The sequence below is a fragment of the Chelonia mydas genome, chromosome 2 (assembly GCF_015237465.2).
Source record: "Chelonia mydas isolate rCheMyd1 chromosome 2, rCheMyd1.pri.v2, whole genome shotgun sequence".
Classification (NCBI taxonomy): Eukaryota; Metazoa; Chordata; order Testudines; family Cheloniidae; genus Chelonia; species Chelonia mydas.
Genome location: NC_057850.1, coordinates 161,570,214 through 161,592,792, shown reverse-complemented (window position 1 = coordinate 161,592,792; position 22,579 = coordinate 161,570,214). Strand labels below are relative to the sequence as shown.

Below are 22,579 nucleotides of genomic sequence, written 5' to 3'. Positions count from 1 at the left end.
GTGTTTACCACTACAAAAGGTGGTCTCTCCCCCCACCCCACTCTCCTGCTGGTAATAGCTTATCTAAAGTGATCACTCTCCTTACAATGTGTATGATAATCAAGGTGGGCCATTTCCAGCACAAATCCAGGGTTTAACAAGAACGTCTGGGGGGTTGGGGGGGGGGGGGGAGGAAAAAACAAGGGGAAATAGGTTACCTTGCATAATGACTTAGCCACTCCCAGTCTCTATTCAAGCCTAAGTTAATTGTAACCAATTTGCAAACGAATTCCAATTCAGCAGTCTCTCGCTGGAGTCTGGTTTTGAAGTTTTTCTGTTGTAATATCGCAACTTTCACGTCTGTAATCACGTGACCAGAGAGATTGAAGTGTTCTCCGACTGGTTTATGAATGTTATAATTCTTGACATCTGATTTGTGTCCATTTATTCTTTTACATAGAGACTGTCCAGTTTGACCAATGTACATGGCAGAGGGGCATTGCTGGCACATGATGCATATATCACATTGGTGGATGTGCAGGTGAACGAGCCTCTGATAGTGTGGCTGATGTTATTAGGCCCTGTGATGGAGTCTCCTGAATAGATATGTGGGCACAGTTGGCAACAGGCTTTGTTGCAAGGATAGGTTCCTGGGTTAGTGGTTCTGTTGTGTGGTATGTTGTTGCTGGTGAGTATTTGCTTCAGGTTGGGGCGCTGTCTGTAGGCAAGGACTGGCCTGTCTCCCAAGATTTGTGAGAGTGTTGGGACATCCTTCAGGATAGGTTGCAGATCCTTAATAATGCATTGGAGGGGTTTTAGTTGGGGGCTGAAGGTGACGGCTAGTGGCATTGTGTTATTTTCTTTGTTAGGCCTGTCCTGTAGTAGGTGACTTCTGGGAACTCTTCTGGCTCTATCAATCTGTTTCTTCACTTCCGCAGGTGTGTATTGTAGTTGTAAGAATGCTTGATAGAGATCTTGTAGGTGTTTGTCTCTGTCTGAGGGGTTGGAGCAAATGCGGTTGTATCGCAGAGCTTGGCTGTAGACAATGGATCGTGTGGTGTGGTCAGGGTGAAAGCTGGAGGCATGTAGGTAGGAATAGAGGTCAGTAGGTTTCCGGTATAGGGTGGTGTTTATGTGACCATCGTTTATTAGCACTGTAGTGTCCAGGAAGTGGATCTCTTGTGTGGACTGGACCAGGTTGAGGTTGATGGTGGGATGGAAATCGACTAGCTAATGATCTGAGGCTGGCTTCTGTCACTGTCCTTAACATGCCCTTAAGGATCAGGCCCACTAAGGAATAACAATGAGAAGGCATTAAGGCATTAAGGATATAAATAGATCTTTTATCTAAAGATTTAGCCTACTCCAGATAAGAGCCAAGAGAGCTTTAATGTTCAATTTGGGACCTGCTGGCACGGCCATAAGATTGCAGGGAAAATACTGATAATATTATGACTGATTGATTAAATTGAAATTGTTCCATTTTGGGGGAGGAATTGCATATGGGCCTGTAGCACTAATTTATCCTTATGAAATTTAATGTGGGATGACTGAAGCCCTACTTACCATGGAAACTGAAGTCACTGCTATCAGAAAGAAATAATTTATTACCTGGTAATTGTTCGCGGAAGAAACACAATTTAGTAGAATATCACATTTGGATCTGTGTCCCAGTGTGCCCCTCCTCTGAGCAACTGCTGTGGAGCCTAGGCTCCTCACAGTCCTCTAACAGTCTATGAAAGGATTGGATGATCAGGTAGACTAAATTACATGTACACTCCTAGAGGTGGTCCTTCTAGAAAAAGCAGAAGCACATTGGCAAGAAACTTGTAGGAAAGTATACATGCCCACTGCCGGTACTCTGTCTGTTCTGTGAGTAACTAGAGAGCTTTAGTCGTCATAGCAGTCAATCTGGCATATTTCATAAACACTAAATGTAGTTTTAAAAAAATCAAATACTCAAAAATGGTACAAGACCTAATATTTTATTAAAATGACTAGATATTACTCCTTTTTAAAACAAATTGATGGAACCAAAATTAACTGTACAAGTTGTTAAAATCATTTTATTGATATTACTATATTAAAAATGAAATACATCAGAGCTACTGAAGAGCAATGTATTCCTACTGACATTCTGCTAACATTTTGCTGCTCCATATATCAAAGTATGGTTGCACTGAAGACAGTGAACTCCATCGTGGGGATTATATGATCCTGGGCTGCAGACAACTACAGACAAAGAAAACAGAACAAAAGAAATTTAAAAAAACTAAATGAATGATTTCTAAAATATTGCTTAGATTAGAAATGTTTAAAACCCTTTCCTTGGGATGTAATATTCAACTAATTGGCAAGATCAGATTTTTCTAACACTCTAATATTTGAATTTTTAAAAAAAGGACAAATGTAAAAATCTATTTTTACATGCCGTCCATTTGTTACATATAATATTCTTCTCTTCACAAAAGTAGTTTGTATGACGTTCTGATTCCCCATTACTCTACTCCAAGTAAGTTTTTTCACTATTGAAAACCAGTGAGCAGCAGCTGCCAACGGATTCTAATGTGGTCAACATCCTGTAATGTTTGAACTAAATTGCTTTAGCTCCACCTAGTGGACACAGATGTACTTAAAAGGAAATTTAAAACAAAACTGATGTTTAAGAATCTATTAATAAGTAGCAAGTGCACAGAGACTACAACAAACAAGCAGACATCAATGTGTGGGGCCAAAGATGGTGTTGTGAGCAGAATAACTTTTCTACTGCTTAACTCATGCTATGCGATTCTGTGAAATCAATACACACTCAGCTAAGGACTGACTATAGCCCTACCCTGTATAGGATATGTTAGCCCCCAACATAAGTCATCAGGAGGAAGCAAGAAGGATCACAGCCAGGTGACTGGTTTGTCTGTGGTTCTCCTGGATCCCCTGAACATCACTATACTTTGACAATTATAGCATTTTTAGAGGAAAAGGGGGACAGTGAGGGTGTTAATGCTCAGCCCGACTGGAAACTGGGAAGCTCCTACTCCTGTAGCTGGAGCACACCTGCTTCCCCACTTTGTAGCCCAAAGGTGGCCACTAGGTCTTATCCTACCTGACACCTATTAATTAAACAGGATTTGTGGAGCTTCACCCTGCCTATTCCCATTTTTACAGAACCTTAGCGAGGTTCATCTGACCTGCGGCAACCACCAGGGGTTGCCTGACTCTGCTTGTTCCTTTCTGGTGACTCAAAGGAGTTTTAGAGGTCTTCTCAAATGCCATTAGAAATGGGCAGAGCTTATTCACCATTTAGCAAGAGAGGCTTGCAAGTGGCCCCTCATCCCAACCCTAAAAATCACTGTATTAACTATTTGGATTATGGTAGTGCCTAAAGGCCCCAAACAAGAGCAGGGTCCCATTTTGCTAGACACTATACAAACATTATACGTGTATTAGACAATCATCATCCTTGATTCAGACATTTTCATTAATAAGCATAAGGGAAGCATCACAGTAACGATGATTGGTAGGAGGATTCAGGAGCCCCTATCTCTCTGCAGGAGAGTCACAATTTTTCTCCCACTGCTGGGGAGAGTGAGGAAGTGCGTCTGGAAGTGGTACGTGAAGCTCTGTATCCACCCTTCAGCACATCTCTGTGGTTCTGCTGGAGGAAACCCTAGATATACACGCAGCTAACAGCACTTCCCAGTCTCCACATCAGCTGGGCTGGTAAATAGCCTTCCTTCTCCCCGGAGTGTCTCAACAACAGAAGCAAAACTGCACTCTCCCCACTTCTTCTCCCAGAGAATTCCGTGTTATATGATAACAATCATATAAAAAGTTATTTGTGAACAGCTCAATCTCAGTCTGCCATCTAGGGGAAGGCATGAAAAAGAGAAAAAATCTTAAGCAAACAGCCAACTGCTTGCTGAGCTGGCTGCCAGGAAAAGATCTAAAGTTTCTTACAGTAAACAAAACTTGCCTCGGTCTTCCTTATTGAGCATAAATTTCCACTGGCCTAACTTCACCCTTCATGTATAAACATCTCCACAAAATACTTCACCTCGTGTATTTCATTTGTACCTATTTAATATACCATTTCACACCTCACAAACTTTTAAGTGCACTTGACATGTTAATTTCTTCTTGAATTCTATGTGCTGGCATTTTCTGCTCTACTCCAATTTTTAGTACTATTTCAATATTTGCTTGAGCAATACATTTTATTTAGAACTTTGAAATGATTATTCTTCAGTTATAGTTTCTTTTTTTTTAATTCACTTTTTTGAGAGAGCTGGAGAAATTCAAATTACTATAATGGCAAGCTAAATTTGTACCTAGTCCATTAAAGCAAATTACTACAGGAAATCAAACTATAAAAGATAACGAATGAGGACAAAGACTACTAAGTTATAAATCAAGTGTGGGTTTCTGATTATATTATCCCATGGGACAGAGGTGGGCAAACTACGGCCCGGGGGCCACATCCGGCCCTTCAGATGTTTTAATCCAGCCGTTGAGCTCGCGCCGGGGAGTAGGGTCCAGTGCTTGCCCCGCTCCAGCAGGGGAGCGGGGTCGGGGGCTTGCCCTGATCGGTGCGTGCTGTGACTCTGCACAGCTCCCAGAAGCAGCGGCATATCCCCCCTCCGGCTCCTACATGTAGGAGCAGCCAGGGGGCTCCGCATGCTGCCTCCACCCCAAGTGCTGCATCTGCAGCTCCCATTGGCTGGGAACTGCGGCCAACGGGAGCTGCGGCGTAGTGCTCTGAGCACACAGAACCTCCAGGCCGCACTGCCACGTAGGAGCCGGAAGGGGGATATGCTGCTGCTTCTGGGAGCTACTTGAGGTAAGTGCCATCCAGAACCTGCACCCCTAACCCCCTTCCCGTGCCCCAACCCCCTGCCCCAGCCCAGAGTCTCCTCCCGCACCCTGAACTCCTCATTTCTGGCCCCACCCCAGAGCCCACACCGCCAGCCAGAGCCCTCACCCCCTCCCACACTGCAACCCCCAATTTTGTGAGCATTCATGGCCCGCCATACAATTTCCATACCTGGATGTGGCCCTCGGGCCAAAAAGTTTGCCACCCCTGCCATGGGATGAAATCAAGTTGCCAGGAATATATCAGGAGACCACAAAAGATATGAATTTTGGTACTGTATTTCATCTACAACTGTAGCCTAACATTGCAGGAACGTTTTTGAGACCAACCAATCCATTGTAACAGGGATGGGGAGTGGGTCATGGAATATATATACCTGCAACAAATCTCAGAGGCACAGTTAATGTAGTAAATAATTGTTTCATCTTATTCTTCTTAAGTGCTTGTACACGTTTATATTCCAATGAGATTCCCAAGCAGTTCTCTTTTGGAGATGGAAACTCACTGAGGTCTATTTAAACTGCAACTGAAGAACTGTCGTTTCAAAGTTGGCCTCAGCTCTGGATGCTTTCACTATGGCATAAAGTTGAGTGAACGTATGGATGTAGCAACTCTATAAATGTCCACGAGGAGAATGCTCCTCAGAAGGGCCACAGCAGCAGCCTGGGCTCCAGTTTAATGCACAATAATACTTGGTGTCACATTTTAACAACTCATAATAAGTACAGATACAGGAAGAGATCCAGTTAGAAATCCTCTGGGCTGAAGTGGCCTGACCTATCATTCTTTCCGTTTAAACTACAAAAAGTCTTGTTTGCTCTCTATAAAATGAGAGCACCATATGGACATTTGAGAGTGCAGCTTTTGTCCTTGTTAGTATGTGGTTTCAGAAAAAGTATCACTAGTGATATAACCACATTTAAGTGGAATTTCAAAACCGTCTTTAACCGGAATTTTGGATGAGGTTCTAATGAGACCTTATCTTCATAGACAGGCTTGGAAGGATTAGATTTTTATCAGTAATTGTTGGTAAATGTTCATTTCACCGTACACACAAACCAGTGCAAAACCCTTTCCATCGATAATGACAGAAATTTACAGATTGACAGAAAAAGAAAAATGATGCTTGAGAACTTAGAGTTTGATTTAAGGAGATTTACTTTACATATTTTGACATGTGATACTGCCAACGTGTGTGTTAATGGTTACAATGCTTTAATTTTTTGAATCTACTATTATATAGTTATTGTCCCCGGCCCCAGAATTTCCCTCAATCATGAAAATTTAAATAGATACAAATTGGGGGGGGGGGAGTGTAAACATCTAGATTATCTGTCAATTACATATAAAAAACCCCAACAAATTCTGCCAAGACTACTTATAGAAGACAGTATATGGAAGTCCTGCCATTAGAGCCTTTAATTTTCTCACTCTCTTTGGTGATGTTATTGCAACTAGAAATGCTGTCTTCGCTAATAAGTGAGAAAGGCAGCAATATGCCAGCGGTTCAAAGGGGAATCCCATAAGGCCTGTGAGGACTAAGTTAAAGTCCCAGAGAGGGACTGGTTCTCTTGTTGATGGATCAAACTCTTATTAGGCCTTTTAGAAGTCTTCCTACTACAGGGATGAAGAAAACAGAACATCCCTGAATAGGAGGGTGAATAGTGGAGTTCGCTTGCTGAAAGTTGACCTTGCAGCTCACTGATAGGCCCAAATTCTTTAGTTCCAGTAGGTATTCCAACACCTCTTGTATCTGCGCTTTGGATGGAGACAGTTGATGATGCCAGGCCTATACTGAAAATCTCTTCCAATTAGCCAGATAAGTCTTTCTGGTAGAGTCCTTCCTCCTGTTAATAAGGATATTTTGAACTTTATGCAAACAGTTTCTTTCTGATAAATTTAGCCACTCTGCATCCCTGCTGTGAGGTGGATACTGCAAGGATCCTGACCAGGTCTCAGCAATTGCGTCCAGGAATAAAGATAAGGTTATGGGAGGCTGCACTGACATAAGAACAACCAAAGATCCATCTAGCCCAGTATCCTGTATTCCAACAGTGGCAATGCCAGGTGACCAGAGGGAATGAACAGAACAGGTAATCACCAAGTGATCCATCCCCGTCTCCCATTCCCAGCTTCCGGGAACCAAAAGAAAACACTAACCCAGGAACCTATCCTTGCAACAAAGCCCGATGCCAACTCTGTCCACATATTTATTCAACTTACACCATCATAGGACCCAATCACATTAGCCACGCCATCAGGGGCTCATTCACCTGCACATCTACCAATGTGATATATGCCATCATATGCCAGCAATGCCCCTCTCCCATGTACATTGGCCAAACTGGACAGTCTCTACACAAAAGAATAAATGGACACAAATCTGATATCAGGAATCATAACATTCAAAAACCGGTAGGAGAACACTTCAACCTCTCTGGCCACTCAGTAACAGACTTAAAGGTGGCAATTTTGCAATAGAAAAGCTTCAAAAACAGACTCCAACGAGAAACTGCTGAGCTTGAATTAATATGCAAATTAGATACCATTAACTTGGGTTTGAATAGAGACTGGGAGTGGCTGGGTCATTACACATATTGAATCTATTTCCCCATGTTAAGTATCCTCACACTTTCTTGTCAACTGTCTAAATGGGCCATCTTGATTATCACTACAAAAGTTTTTTTCTCCTGCTGATAACAGCTCATCTTAATTAATTAGCCTCTTACTCTACCTTTTCATGTTCTCTGTATGTGTGTGTGTATATAATTTATTTGAGCATAAGCTTTCATGGGTTACAGTCCACTTCATCGGATGCATAGAATGGAACACATATATAAAAATAAAAGCTTCTTACTATATGTTCCATTCTATGCATCCGATGAAGTGGACTGTAACCCATGAAAGCTTATGCTCAAATAAATTTGTTAGTCTCTAAGGTGCCACAAGTACTCCTTTTTTAAAAAAGAAGCACTGTGTACTGGTAGTAGCAGACTCCAACTAGAAATTTTATATTTTCCGTGGCTTAATTGGCTGACCACATGAAAGTGGGCATTCTGTAGCCCAAGAGCAGTGTACCAGTCATTCAGATCTTGGGATGGGATGATGATGCCAGCAGGTTTGCCTGGTGCCCTCAAATGTGACGGTCTCACTGGTATGAAGGTGGATACTGAAACCACTGTTTGCTGTGGGAACCTGTTGTGCCACAAGCAGAAGAGTGTCTGGGACCAGTGAACACAATATATCTTTGGCTGCTATGCAGGCCCAAGGAGAAGACAGTACTGATAGGATCAGTACAATAGTCGATTTGTGCCAACAGTGAAATTGGACACAGCATCGGTACCAGGGCTGTCAGTACTGGAGGAAGAGATGGAATAGTCGGGGCTGGCCTCATTGGTACTGACCACCTCGGTAGCAGAGTCATCGATACCACTGTATACTGAATCCCTGGAAACAGTACCTGAGTTAGTGACACCTGTCCCCTTTAATCAGCCAGATTGGTACCTGACAGCTTATAAGGCAAGTTTTCACCTCTTGCTGAAGCATGATGTTCAGAGCCAATGGTTCTTGAGGAGCCTTTCTTCGGTCTTGAGCTGCCCGTATGCTCTGAAGAGCTAGAAGTCTTAAGGGCTTTAGATGAAGGTCCAGGAATGGACTGCTGCCTCTTCTCTCCGGAATTTTTGTGGGGCTTCCTCCTTCTGTCAGAGGCAGAGTCTTTCAGTGACAGAACAGCAACTGAAGATGAGGTAGCTGCAGGAATGCTTCTGGAGGAGGCATAATCAGAATGATCAGCCCTGGGCATACCAGGATCAGAGCTCAGGCCATCAACCTCTTCATGAGGTACATCATAAGTCAGGACTCTCCAGCTCTTTCAGGTTCTTTTCCAAATCAACTCAATATAGCACAACTAGAACTAACAGATTAGACGCCTAGTGTGTCTGGCATTTAGTGACATTACTGCCTCACATGTCAAGCAATTTTGAAATCTGAGGATTTACGTACTAACACAACTAATCTGTACAGGAGTGTGGTGGAGCGGTAGGTAGATGGAGGGTTAAAGCAGCCCGCAAGGAGGCTACGCAAAACCCAACCAATGGGAGGAGAGCTTGTAGAGAGCCAATCAGGAGAAGGCTTGTTGGAGCAGCGAATCAGGGCCAGGGAAGGCCATAAAAGAAGGGCTGTTCAACAGAGCAGGGACAGTCTCGCCCTGGAGTGCTGCCTTAGAGGAGTACCTTAGATAGAGCAGTGCTCGGCAGGGTGAGGGAAGCAATAGGGAGCTGCAGCCTGAGGACTGTCAGACTGAGGCCCCGATACAAAGGGCCAGGAAGGTGCTAGGGCTACCAGGAATGGCCCAGGGAAATAGGCAGCGGGAGTTGGAGCAGCATAACGTGGCTGCCGGCTATAGGGTCCCTGGGTTGGGGCCTGGAGCAGCGGGCAGGCCCGGGCTCCCCTTTCCTTTTTCCCCCCCACTTGCCACAGAGGGGGTGGCTGGTATTCGGAATGCAGTTTACCCCTTGAGGTGAGGGGCTAGACCGAAGGCTGCAATAGGCCACAGCAGCAAGTGGATGGACTAGAGACAGCCAGTTCCGCCGGAATGGGGGATAAAGTGGAGTGAGGCACAGCCAGAGGGCCGTGCCCAGAAGAGGACACCGCGGTCCGGGGAGCGACGCGGCTCTTAGAGGTGGAGCAGAAGTGATGATGGCGAGATACCGCTAGAGGAAGGTGCACTAGCCACCAAGAGCTAATTCCCAGCACACCCAGCAGGAGGCTGGGTCACAAGGATTACCACCACAAGAGACAAATGAAAGAAAATAGCCTCCTCTTGAAAGAGAACAAAATAAGCTCTTACTGAAAACTAATACTAAACTACCTATCTACTACCATGCTAAGCACTAGCTATTTACAAAAAAGCTGCTGATAAGCAAGGCAATAAATTGTGAGCTAAGAGGCATCACTGGAAGTGCCATCGAAGAAGGAACTGAGAGGCAGCTGGAGAAGCCCTGCTCTTTGTTCCCACAGTTGGACAATAATACTCAGGGCGCATGCATGGCTCCACACAGTACTGATGACTAAAAGTCTCTGGTTTGAATGCACCAGGCACACATACCCCAATAGTGGAACATATGTGTACAAGCACTCAAAGAACAACCAGAGTTTGTTAAAATACTAAATTAGCTTCTGACAGAAGTGACATCTTCTGCAGGTGCAGAGAGACTATTTTCTTTATTTCAGCTCATTCAACAAATTCAGAGCTAAATGATTAGTTCATTCAAAGTTAAGAAACTGACAGGGAATTGAAAAAGCAGCAAAGCTTGTTCTCCTCTTCCTTTCTTGAATTAAAAACTGTGTATGGGAGGATGAGATCTACTAGTTCTAAAATCTTGAATGACATGATGACCAATTCAATTCACTAACTACAGCGAATACTTCCTTTGTTTAATACATCAGGTTTTAAATGCAAAACCTGTTTTAATAAATTTATGTTTTTCTTATGTATCCAATACATTTAAAGGTAATTTTCAATAATAAAAAATGCTGTTTTATGCATTTTAATTGTATTACTATTTGCACCCAAATGCAGCTTAACACAAATCATGAGTAAAAAATGAATCCTATACTAAATAAGAAATATTCACATTTTCTAAAAAAGTGTAAAAATCAAGAATCTGAATAAAAGAATCTTAAGCTACAAACTGCTTCAATAGATGAGCATAGACACAGTTTATCCTCCTTGTTAGCAAACAGTACCAAACTTAGAGTAAGACCTATACAGTAAAAGCTGTGTTACTCAGCAAAGCTCTATAAACCGGCATTTATGATCTTCACTGAAAGTCCGGTTTATAATCCAGTTGGCGCAGGGCTGGCAGGCTCCCTACCTGGCTCCCTGGAAGCGGTGACATGTCCCTGCTGCTCCTAGGCAGAGAAATGGCCATGAGGAGTTCGGAGCGCAGAGTGTGGGAACCTCAGCCAATCATAGCTGCGGGGGCAGCGCCTGTGGACAGAGGCAGCGCGCAGAGCCGCTTAGCTGCACCTCCGCCTAGGAGCAGCAGGGACAGGCTGCTGCTTGCGGGGAGCCTCCCGAGGTGAGCACAACCTGGATCTGGCACCCCGCAACCTCTCCCATGCCCCAGCCCTGAGCCCCCTCCTGCAACCAAACTCCCTCCCTCTTAGTTAACCAGAATTGTTGACTTACCGGCACCCCCCATTCCCCCAACATAAGAAAGCTTTTCCTGCATTTAGTTACAAGTCAACAAGTTCTAATGGTTACCAACCAATGAGAATGAGCTTTTCTTTAGGAGAAAAAAAAAGTAAATGAAAAACAAGATTAAAGTTGATCATTTAAATCAAATTTTCTAGCTTGTTGATTTAAATCATGATTTAAATTAGTGGCTCTCAACCTTTCCAGACTACTGTACCACATTTAGGAATCTGTGTTGTCTTGCGTACCCCCAAGTTTCACCTCACTTAAAAACTACTTACTTACAAAATCAGACATAAAAATACAAAAAATTGTCACAGCATACTTTTACTGAAAAACTGCTTGCTTTCTCATTTTTACCATATAATTATAAAATAAATCAATTGGAATATAAATACTATACTTACATTTCAGTGTATAGTATAAAGAGCAGTATGACCAAGTCATTGTATGAAATTTTAGTTTGTACCAACTTTGCTAGTGCTTTTTATATAGCCTATTATAAAATGAGGCAAATATCTAGATGAGTTGATGTACCCCCGGAAGACCTCCAGTTGAGTACAACTGATTTAAATCAATCCACCCTTTATGAGGTAGAAAGGCTTTACTGACCATTAGTAACTCATCTTCAAATGTATTGCCTCTATAGCACCACCCATTAAGAGTGCCTACCCACATGGCCTCAGAAACAATTTTGAGTAGTAGTCTGCAGTTACGAGTTCCAAGGGCATAAATACTTTGCCTCCTCTAACCGCCCTTCAGTTACTCTCTACCTCAAGAAATCTTACTTGGAGCTGGGCCTTGAAGTTATGTTAACAGAGGGTGACTGTGGCTCTGAGATGGCAATACATTCAGAGTATAAAAATTACCTCTAATAAGTTAACAACCTTCTGTAGTTTCATGACACTGCCTCCACAGAGCCCTACTGTAGGAGACTAGCTAACCATGACATCCCTTAAAATGCAAGCTTGTTCAACAGCAACTGAAGCATTGTCCTTCTCAAACCAGAGTCTGCTGTTGACAAAATGTCAAGGGAGTAAGTTGAGAACAGAATTCCACATATATCAGCCCTAAAATAGTTTCCATGAGTGCTCAAGTTGGCAACAGAGAGGAACTGATGGATGGTTAGAAGGAGTACAGCAATTATACTCTTGGTCCATAGAATGTAGGGCTATAGGGAGATGTGTGTGGACCTCCTAATGCTAACTACTAATCAAAAAGGTTTTATGGCCAGCCATGTGGTTCCTACAGCGGGGCTCTGTGGAGGCAATGTCATGAAGAACTATGTTTTTGTAATGTCTATATTTAGATTGTTTGGCGACCTGGGAAACGAAAAGATCAGTTTTACCAAGGGGCAGGCTAAAGGAAGATCTCTGTATTCAAGTGTGTTGCCAGAAGGGCGTTCAGGGACAGTCACAGGGAGCAGCCACAGAATTACTGGGAGCCCACTCAAAATACAGAAGCTCTGAATGGGAGGCAGTCAGCAGAGAGGGGTTGAGGTGCAGGATGGACTCTGCCCCTTCTTCAGGGCTGAATGCTGCCCTTCCCAAGTGGGGTGCATCACAAGTTACCAGCAGGCAAAGGGAATTGGCTCAGGAGAAAGGCATATTCCTGTAGGGAACCCAGAGACAGAGAGAATGAGCCTCTCTCTGATGTTTATTTAACATCATACAGTCAATTCTATGATCCCAACTGATGTGAGGTAATCGGGTCTATATAGCAACTACTTAGCACCAGTATGTAATCATGTGCTAGTTCTGCCTGCTTCAGGAAGGATAAGGAACAAGGCAGCTAAAAGGAAGTGTTTGAAAATTAGTATTGTTCTCCCGTCCACCAAGGCTGAGGAAAGAGGAAGATTTTGATGTGAGGAAGAGCAAATAGGACTTGGTTCTGGGAAGGAAAAGGGCTTCAAATCTGGGGCTGAGACAAAAACACTGCTTGGATCTATATTAAGGGAAGAAGAAATGTGCGTTAGGTAGAACAGATATTTCTATTCAGAGCAGGGTGCTCAGCTTTGGAAAGAGACTGGAAAACAGAACATTGGGGAATCTGGTTGAGCTGGTGGGAACCAAAACTTCTGGTGAATCTAGGCACTAGTTATTCTTAGGGCTTATGTACACAAACATTTAGTTTGTGGCAAGTTTGGGTGTGAACTACCCCACACTAGCCTGCCATACACTAACTGTTCACATGGACTCTGTTGATGCACACTAACAGTTCATTAATGTGCTTTAGTCTACTCCCGTTTCAAAGCAGCAGGCTAGAATGAGGTAGATTCACACCCCAGCATGTCACAAACTAAATGTGTGTGTAGACAAGCCCTTGAGTTTTACCTCAAAACTCTAACAGAACATAACTAAAATATTTCTAAGAACAAAATCTGTTTTTAATTACCAAAATTATAATAATCTTTTAGCATGCACCACATAGGAGCTGACAACAACATTAACAAACTAGGGAAATGCAACCTAGATGGAGATACCATAAGATGGGTGCAAAACTGGTTGGAAAACCATTCCCAGAGAGTAGTTATCAGTGGTTCACAATCATACTGGAAGGGCATAACGAGTGGGGTCCTGTAAGGGATAAGTTCAATATCTTCATCAATGATTTAGATAATGGCATAGAGAGTACACTTATAACATCTTTGGACGATACCAAGCTGGGAGGGGTTGCAAGTGCTTTGGAGGATAGGATTAAAATCAAAATGATCTGGACAAACTGGAGAAATAGTCTGAAGCAAATAGGATGAAATTCAGTAAGGACAAATGCAAAGTACTCCTGTGGTGGGGCGGCTTCCCCACACAGGGAGAAGAAGGGGTTAAAAGCAGCACCAGGGAGGCTGCGTAGAACCCACAAATCAGGAAAGGGCTTATTGAGCCCACCAATAGGGGAAGGCTTGCTGGAGCAGCCAATCAGGGCCGGAGAGGGCCATATATGAAGAGCTGCTTAGGACAGCAGTAGGCAGTATCTCCCTGGAAAGCAAAGGTGGAGGACTGGCTGCCTGAAGAAGTGCCATAGATAGAGTAGTGCTGGGCAGGAGCAACAGAGTGTGAGGGTGAGCTGCTGGCTGACCACTGCCAAGCTGGGGCCTTGCTACAAGGGCTGAGAGGGTGCCAGGGCTATGGGGGAAGTGGCCAAGGGAAAATAGGCAGCAGGTTGGAGGAGGACAGTAGGTGACAGTCAGCTATAGGGTCCCTGGGCCAGGATCCAGAGTAGCAGGTGGGCCTGGGTCCCCCTGACCTCACTTGCCAACGAGGAGAGTGGCTCGTATCCAGAATGCAGTTTGCCCCTGAGGCAAAGGGCTGGACCTTGGACTGCAGTTGGCCACTGAGGCAAGTGGTGGGACTAAGGACTGCCAGTCCCCTGGAAGGGGGGAGATACCAGAGAGGGGGCACAGCCAGAGCACCATGCCCAGAAGAGGACGCTGCGGTCTGGGGAGCAATGCAGGTCCAAAGAGTGGAGACAGCAGTGACAGCAGGCATGACACCACTAGCTGAAGGTGGACTGGAAGGGCCTAGAGCTAATTCCCAGGACGGCCAGCAGGAGGTGCGGTGGTGGTGAGACCCACCCCGTTACAACTCCATTTAGGAAGGAACAAATCAGTTGCACACATACAAAATGGAAAATGACTGCATACGAAGGAGTACTGCAGAAAGGGATCTGGGGTCATAGTGGATCACAAGCTAAATATGAATCAACAGTGTAACACTGTTGCAAAAAAAGAGAACATCATTCTGAGATGTATTAGCAGAAGTGTTGTAAGCAAAGACACAAGAAGTAATTCTTCCGCTCTACTCTGCATTCATTAGGCCTCAACTGGAGTATTGTGTCCAGTTCTGGGTATCGTATTTCAGGAAAGATGTGGACAAATTGGAGAAAGTCCAGGGAAGAGCGACAAAAATGAATAAATGTCTAGAAAACATGACCTATGAGGAAAGATTGAAAAAAAAAAATGGGTTAGTTTAGTCTGGAAAAGAGAATACTGAGAGGGGACATGATAACAGTTTTCAAGTACATAAAAGGTTGTTACAAGGAGAAGGGAGAAAAACTGTTCTTCTTAACCTCTAAGGATAGGACAAGAAGCAATGGGCTTAAATTGCAGCAAGGGAGGTTTAGGTGGGACATTAGGAAAAACTTCCTGTCAGGGTTGTTAAGCACAGGAATAAACTGCCTAGGGAGGTTGTGGAATCTCCATCATTGGAGATTTTTCAGAGCAGGTTAGACAAACATCTGTCAGCAATAGTCTAGATAATACTTAGTCCTGCCATGAGTGCAGGGGACTGGACTAGATGACCTCTCGAGGTCGTTTCCAGTCCTATGATTCTGATTTCCAGCCCTTACACTGCCCCTGAGTGCAAGGGCTTGTTAGGACTATTGTGTTTATGGGAGCTAGCCTCTGCAAAAGGGAAGAGGAAGTGAATTCATGATAAAACTGGAGCGCTATATACTATAAACCTTCCTAAGAGATAGCTGTACCATATCCTGGAGATTTACTCCCAAGAAGCCCACAGAGCTTTCATTGTAGTTTTCCTCATGATTATGTAAAACTATAGTTATGGATATAAGTAAAACTTTCAAATGCTTCACTACATTCCTTTGGAAGAAATGGAGGAAATTCCCCTGTATGGTATAAGCTTCTTCTCATAAATCAGAGCAAATAGAAAAATCTCATATGCAAATATATTGCAGATCCTGCAGTTTTAGGGTCTTCTCATTATGTTTTCTATTTTCTTGAATAATCTTTGTTTCTTTTTTTAAAACAAAGACTCCAGATTGGATTACAACTGGAAGGCTGCGTTCTCTTTCCCTATTCCCTAGCAATGCAGGAAACTGCCTTCACCAAAAGAGCAAGTGCAGCTTTATTCTATTCTTCTGTATATTTCTACATTACACCACACTATTGAGATTTCAGCCGCAATGTCTAACTGGGATAATTTGAACACTATTAAGGAAAACAATATAAGAACAATTTAAAGTCAAAGTAACTTTTTAAAATTATGATCCAAACCTTGGTCACTTTACTCAAGTGTGATAGCCCACTGATTTCAGTGAGAGAACCTGTATGAATAAAGTGAGCAATATTTGGCCCATTCTTTGTTTCCCCTTCTAGTATATTCTAGAATAGTCTCTTTTGCCTGGTCATTCTACAAATCTGGGGGGGAGGGGGGTTATATATGCGCCCTATGCTGGGAAAAACTGGAGGGCAAGGAAGGCTTCTAACCTTTCATCTTTCCAACTTTTATTTTTGGTTTTCTAATTTCTCCTGTGATTAAAAAAATCTCTGTAAATATTTTCCTCAAATTTTGCATTAATTTTCCTGGTTTTCTACTAGTGATCTTTGCACATATTCTTTGCAAAATTCGTTAACTTTACCAGGAAGCTTCAGATAAATGATCAGCACTATTGATAAAGATCTTACATTAGTACAACACCTTACATTCTGATGGATCAAAAAGTTCTATACAAAGTTAACTTACTGATATGAAAGCTATTCACCTGGATCATTTCATCCACAACTTAAATTTCAACCATTCTTGGGGTGAAACTTGAACAACTATGTAAGAGTGTATTACACATTACATACTATTTAGAACAGGAAATGTGGCATAATTTCAATTGCAACTACAGAAGGAATTTAAGTAAACCAAATGTAATTACAAGACTTGTCACATGATCAGGACACTGTGTTAATACTTCTGCTGTTACAAAGAGTGTCATAGGGGCCTTTAGTAACAACAAAGAGCAGTCAGCCTTTGTTTTGGTCTCACTTGAAAGATGGAACCATGAACAGCACAGAGACCCTTTAACACTTTGCAGGGTTATATGTTTAGCCTTAACTCACAAGGAAGAGTGTCATCTGAGGATCTGATCCAAATACCATTGACTTAAATGCACTGTGGATAAGACCCTAACTCATCAAGACTGCTTTCTGCAGTATCATGATGTTCCTTGAAAACATCAATCTTGATTAGCTTCAGAGAGAGCTGACAGGATAATACCATAAGGTGGGTATGAATGACTACTCTGAAGTTAAACAATGTACAGAGCTCAATCAAAGTGAAAATTATCTTGAATTAACATGTATTTAATGTGTATGATTTGTAAATTTATCACATACCACAACAATCAGGACAATCTGGATGTATCAGAGTATTTATTCCATATCCTGGATAGCAGCGATTAACCCATACCATTTGCAGAGTACCTTCAATATAGTATATTTCAGGTAAGGGTTCAGAACGTTTCCCCAGCACTTCCACTTGTTGGTTAAAAAATCTCTCTATAAGGTTTTTTGCCTAAAGTAAAACAAAAAGATGTTGTTAAATCCTCCATTCAAAAATAAGTAAAATTATTTTGTTTTTTTTCTAGTGTACTTAAGGTGGGAGAGGTCTTAGGGTACAGGATCTGGGAGATGTATTACTGTCATTATTGATCTTTGCTGATGGGGGGGATAGAGCTGGCTGGCTAGTCTATCCTATTTTAAATTCAGACTACTATAACAGTGAATTTTAATTTCCAGGAAGTGGTCAGAGCTTTGGCAGGCACTATTAGCTGTCATGAGTCAGCAAAATTAAAGAGTACCAGCAAAAACATTCTAAAAATGAGTGACAGTTTTTCCTATATTATAATAGGGATTTCTATGATGCAGCATCAGCAAAATAGACTCATGGGTCTTCCATCTGCACAACTACTGACATACAGGATGACTCACACTTCAAATGCTCTTCTCACCAATGACAGGTCATCTGTTCAAGACGCAGACAATGCAAGCATCTCCCCAGAATAAAGCAAACTACAAAAAATTATGCTACTGTAACCGTAAAATATAACATGGGAGATTATTCCCATTGCTGGAGTGGTTTCGCAGCAATCCAATTCTAGGTAACAAATTATTTTTTTCTCTTAATGCATCAATTTTAGCACTGAAAAACAGGTGGAACTCCATGGTCCATAAGCTCCAAGTAGCAATGGCCATCAAAGTGAGCCCATCTTCAGTGACGGGAGGAGGGGTTACTTAACTGAACAGTAAGTGATGTTCTTCAAGGTGTGTAGTCTGTATTTGTATTTCACAGCAGGTGGTTACACATCTAGAGCATATGCACCAGAGATCTTTCTAGTCAGCACTATCTGCTGGAGTGACACATGCTCCATTCACATCCTTGTGTGCTCAGGTGAAGATAAAAAAAGGTATACCTCAGTTCCTTCACCACCTCAAAAGCCTGTTGTCTGAAGACTCTGAAGTAGGGATGGTGGATGGGTCATGGAATATGTATACTGACTACACATCTTGAAAGACATACAGATAAGTAAAGAATGGTTAGTTTGTACAGTACATAAGAACGGCCCTATTGGGTCAGACCAAAGGTCCATCTAGCCCAGTATCCTGTCTTCCAACAATGGCCAGTGCCAGGTGCCCCAGAGGGAATGAACAGAACAGGTAGTCTTCAAGTGATCCATCCCCTATCGCTCATTCCCAGTTTCTGGCAAACAGAGGCTAGGGACACCATTCCTGCCCATCCTGGCTAATAGCCATTGATGGATCTATCTTCCATGAATTTATCTAGTTCTTTTTTGAACCCTGTTATGGTCTTGGCCTTCACAACATCCTCTGGGAAGGAGTTCCACAGGTTGACTGTGCATTGTGATGGAGTTTTGAGAGGTATTATCCCTGGGTAATCCCTGGGTGAGGCGTGAATATACTCCCCGCACCTGAAACTAGAAGATTTTTCATTAGTAGTGTCTATTGGTCTGTGCCTCTGCCCTTCTCCTTTTGCTCCCAATTTACAGTATTAGCAGCAATGTGGACCGACTGCCTCTCCTGTTCTTCTCTACCATGAATAACCTTAAGCTAATTATCTGAAGCAGAGGGGAAGCAGGGAAGGTGATGGAATATACATAGGGACCACACATTTCAAAGAACTTCTGTTACCGTACAACGTAAGTAACATTCTTTCTTCTTCTTGGGATGGTCCCTATGTTTACTCCACTCAAGGTGACTCACAAGCAGTACTCACGGAGGAGAGGCGCGTGAGAAACCCTGCACTGATAAGCAGGGTTGATGTATGCTCTGCTGAAGGAGCTGTCTGCTGCTGAAGCCTGCACCAAGGTGTAATGCTTTGCAAAGGCATGCATGGAGCCTCATGCTGCTGCTGCTCCTCAGATCTCTAGAAGAGGGATGTCCTGTAGTGAAGACACACAAACTGACTGGGCTCTGAGTGTGCTCTCACACCCTGTTGGGCAGGTGTATGAAGCAAAGCAGGATGCAACTCAGAATGACTCTGAATGGAGATAGCTTCTCCTGTCATACATTCAATGAAGGAGACAAATAGATAAGGGGATCTTAAGGGTTTTGTCCTCTATAGGTAGAAAGCCAAGGCTCGTCAAACATCCAGAAAATGGAGCTTCATGTCCTCTCTGGTGGCACATGGTTTCAGGTAAAAGGCAGGTAAGTGGATGGCCTTCTTCAGATACTAATTCCAAGATCACCTTCCAAATGAACTTAAGATGTAACCTTTGGGAAACTAACACTATGGAAGACTGTATATGGAGGGTCGGCCATAAGGGCTTCCAGTTTTCCTACTCTTTGCTGAGGTCACTGTAACAAAGGCGGCAACTTTCACAGACAGATGACTGGAGGAACATGAGGCCAAGGGTTCATATGGAGGATTCATTCAGGCACAAAGATTATATTGAAGTCCCATATCAGCACGGGTTTCAGCACCGAAGGAAAGATTCTGACAAGGCCCTTCAAAAATCTCTCTGTAACCAGAGAGATAAAAATTGTATAGTTGTCCACCGGTAGGTGAAAAGCACTAAGTGCTGCCAACTGCATTCGTAAGAAGCTGAGCGACAATCCCAACACTTTCAAGGTGGAGAGAGACGCAAATATAGCTGAAATCTCAGAACCTTCTGGGGATAACTGTCAATGCTGGCACTGTATAGAAAAATTTCTTCCATTTTGCTGTATAGCATTTCTCCGTAGAGTCTCTTCTGCTGTTGCTAAGGTCTGACTATAGAGCAGCAGAACACAATTGCTCTAAGTCTGCTGTCCACCCAAATACCAATCTGCCAGCTGGAGAGCTGCTGGGTTGGGGTGGTAGAACATGGTTTTGTCCTGGGTTAAGAGGTCTGATGACGTTTGAAAGCAGATGGTGCACAGTCATCTGGAGAACGCCAGTGAACCAGAACTGTTTTAGCCACTTAGGAGCTACCAGGGTTACTGTCACTTTGTGCTGCCTAATCTTTCTCAAGACTTGCAGTAAGACTGGATGAGTGGAAATGTACATTACTGTTTGGGACAAAAAAATATATCTTCTTTGGAATTCTGGCCTTGGGCTATTAGGAGCAGCAGGCCAGGCATTTCTTGTTCTCATCAGACACAGAGATTTCACAACAAGGTCAACACAACACTGTTGAAAAATGCTCCACATCACCAAACTGTGTAGTTTCCACCTGTGTTCACTAGCGAAGTGTCTGCTGAGGCTGTCTGCCAGCTTTTTCTGCATCACACCTAGGTTCTCCACCTCTGACCAACCAGTTATTTAGACAGGGGAATTTCTTAATGCCTATTTTTCGGAGATAGGCAGCTACTACCACCAAGCACTTGATAAATATCCCTGATGATGCAGAAAGCCCAAATGGCAAAACCAAATGGCAAAATAGCATCAGCAATGATTGTTGTTTACAGTGAAACTCAGGTAGCATTTCTGGGCTGGGGGTATTGCAGTGTGAAAGTACGCATCCTGAAAGTTAAGGGCAGCATATCAGTCCTTCTGATACGGGAGATCAAAGTGAAAGATATCATCCTGAATCTGAACTTCTTGATGTAAACATTCAGGTCTCTGATGTCCAGTATTGGCCAGAGTTCCCCTTTCTTCTTCGGAATGAGAAAGTATCTTGAATAGAACACTCTCCCTCTTTGACAGAGGAGCACCTCTTCTATTGCACTGAGAGCTACGCGGGATTGTGCCTCTCAATTGAGAGGGATCACCGAATACAGATGGGGAGGATGAGGTGGGTAGCAGGATAAGAAAGGAACTGTATCATATAGACTATCTCTATCCACATCCAACACCCCAAGATTTGAGATGATGTTGGACCAGGTGTGATGGAAATGAACCTGATGGTTGCCAAGGAAGGGAAGCGGGGAGATATCCGAGGCTCAGAAACAAGACATACGCTGTCCTTGGACACATAATCAAATTTTCTGCCTTGGGGAAGCAGGAGAGTGCTGGAACAGAGTGGTAGTTGCACCCAAGGACTTCCTTCTTGAAAACCTTTGCCTCCTTCTAGCGTGCTCAGGTGGCCTATATTAGTAGCAAGGAGGCTGTCTCTGATGCAGTGGAAGCACAGTGTGCCTGAACTGCAGTTGTTTGAAGGCCGGGCGTAGACCACTAAGGATCTGAAGATAGCACTTGAGTCCCTGAGGGTTCTGATGGCCTCATCAGTCTTGTAGAACAAAGAGCATCCCTCAGAAGGTAGATCTTCAACCATGGACTGCTGCTTCTTAAGTATCCTGGATGAGGACAGCCACAATGAGTGATGCATCATAACTGCTGTCATCATTGCCCTGGAGGCCATATCTACAGTACCCAATGCTGCCTATGCTAGGATAGCTTGGAATTTACTCTTGTGATAGTTTGTCAGTAAAGCATTGCATGGTACACCAGCTGAAGTGGTGGTACTTTACTCAGACTGCTTGACAGTGTAAGGACCTGGGGAGTTGAATCCTGGCCTGCAGAGCATAGAGCAACTAATATTCTCACAATGCCACCAGAAGGCCTTGCTAAGGCATAGCCAGGGAGCACTGTGGAGAATAGATGCTTCAGGAAGGACTCCCTATTGTTTTTGCTGATACAGACTAACACGGCTACCCCTCTGAAACATGTTCTGGTGGTTAGCCTACTTACCTGGGATGTTGGTTCAAGTCCCTGGTCTGCATCAGACAAGAGGAGGAATTTGAAACTGGGTCTCCCACATCCCTGCTGAGTGCCCTAACCACCACGCTATTGGCTTCTGTCTCTCTTTCTCTCTAACAACGCTGAAAGCAGCCAAAACCACTTGGACAAACCTAGGACATGGGCCACCTAAGCAGATGACCTGGTTCAGATGCCTAATTCTAGAAAGAGTTTAACACCTGAGCCTCCCAAGAAGAGGGAGATACCTATCTCTGGGCCATCAGCCAAGTACAGAAGGCCTACATTAATGAGAATGACACATCTAAATATCCTTGAGGATCTGGGCCTAAGCCACACACTTTCTTCAGCATTTCAGTCATGGCCAACTTACAGAGCTACCTGCTCAGCTTGTTGGCTTCTGAGGATCCCTTCCCTAGACAGCTAACTGTATCCATGCATTGTGGGCACCTAACTAAGGGCTTTAGATTCCAGTAAGCAACAGGCCACCTCGGGGTTAACACTGCCACGCTGAACAGAGCAACCCCTACATACCTTTGTGGATCTGGGCCTAAGTGCCAACAGTCTAGATCCTCAATGGAATTTGGACACCTAACTCCTAATGAAGTCAAT

The 22,579-nt window shown here is 43.4% G+C and overlaps 1 protein-coding gene across 5 annotated transcripts in view; it reads right to left on the bottom strand.

Moving 5' to 3' along the window:
* Positions 1-1,943: 1,943 nt before the first annotated feature.
* The window catches only part of LOC102937805 (zona pellucida binding protein), a 69,594-nt gene continuing 48,958 nt past the window's right edge, over positions 1,944-22,579 (bottom strand). For 3 of the 5 annotated variants that reach the window (XM_043540466.1, XM_037889961.2, XM_007061361.3), the window contains 2 exons: positions 17,170-17,347; positions 1,963-2,211 (listed from right to left, as the gene is read on the bottom strand). In XM_043540466.1, the coding sequence (XP_043396401.1) occupies positions 2,120-2,211; positions 17,170-17,347 (270 nt within the window). In that variant the 3' untranslated portion in view covers positions 1,963-2,119. Of the gene's footprint in view, positions 2,212-17,169; positions 17,348-22,579 lie in introns of all 5 variants that reach the window. The other 2 variants (XM_037889959.2, XM_037889960.2) reach the window with 2 other exon arrangements.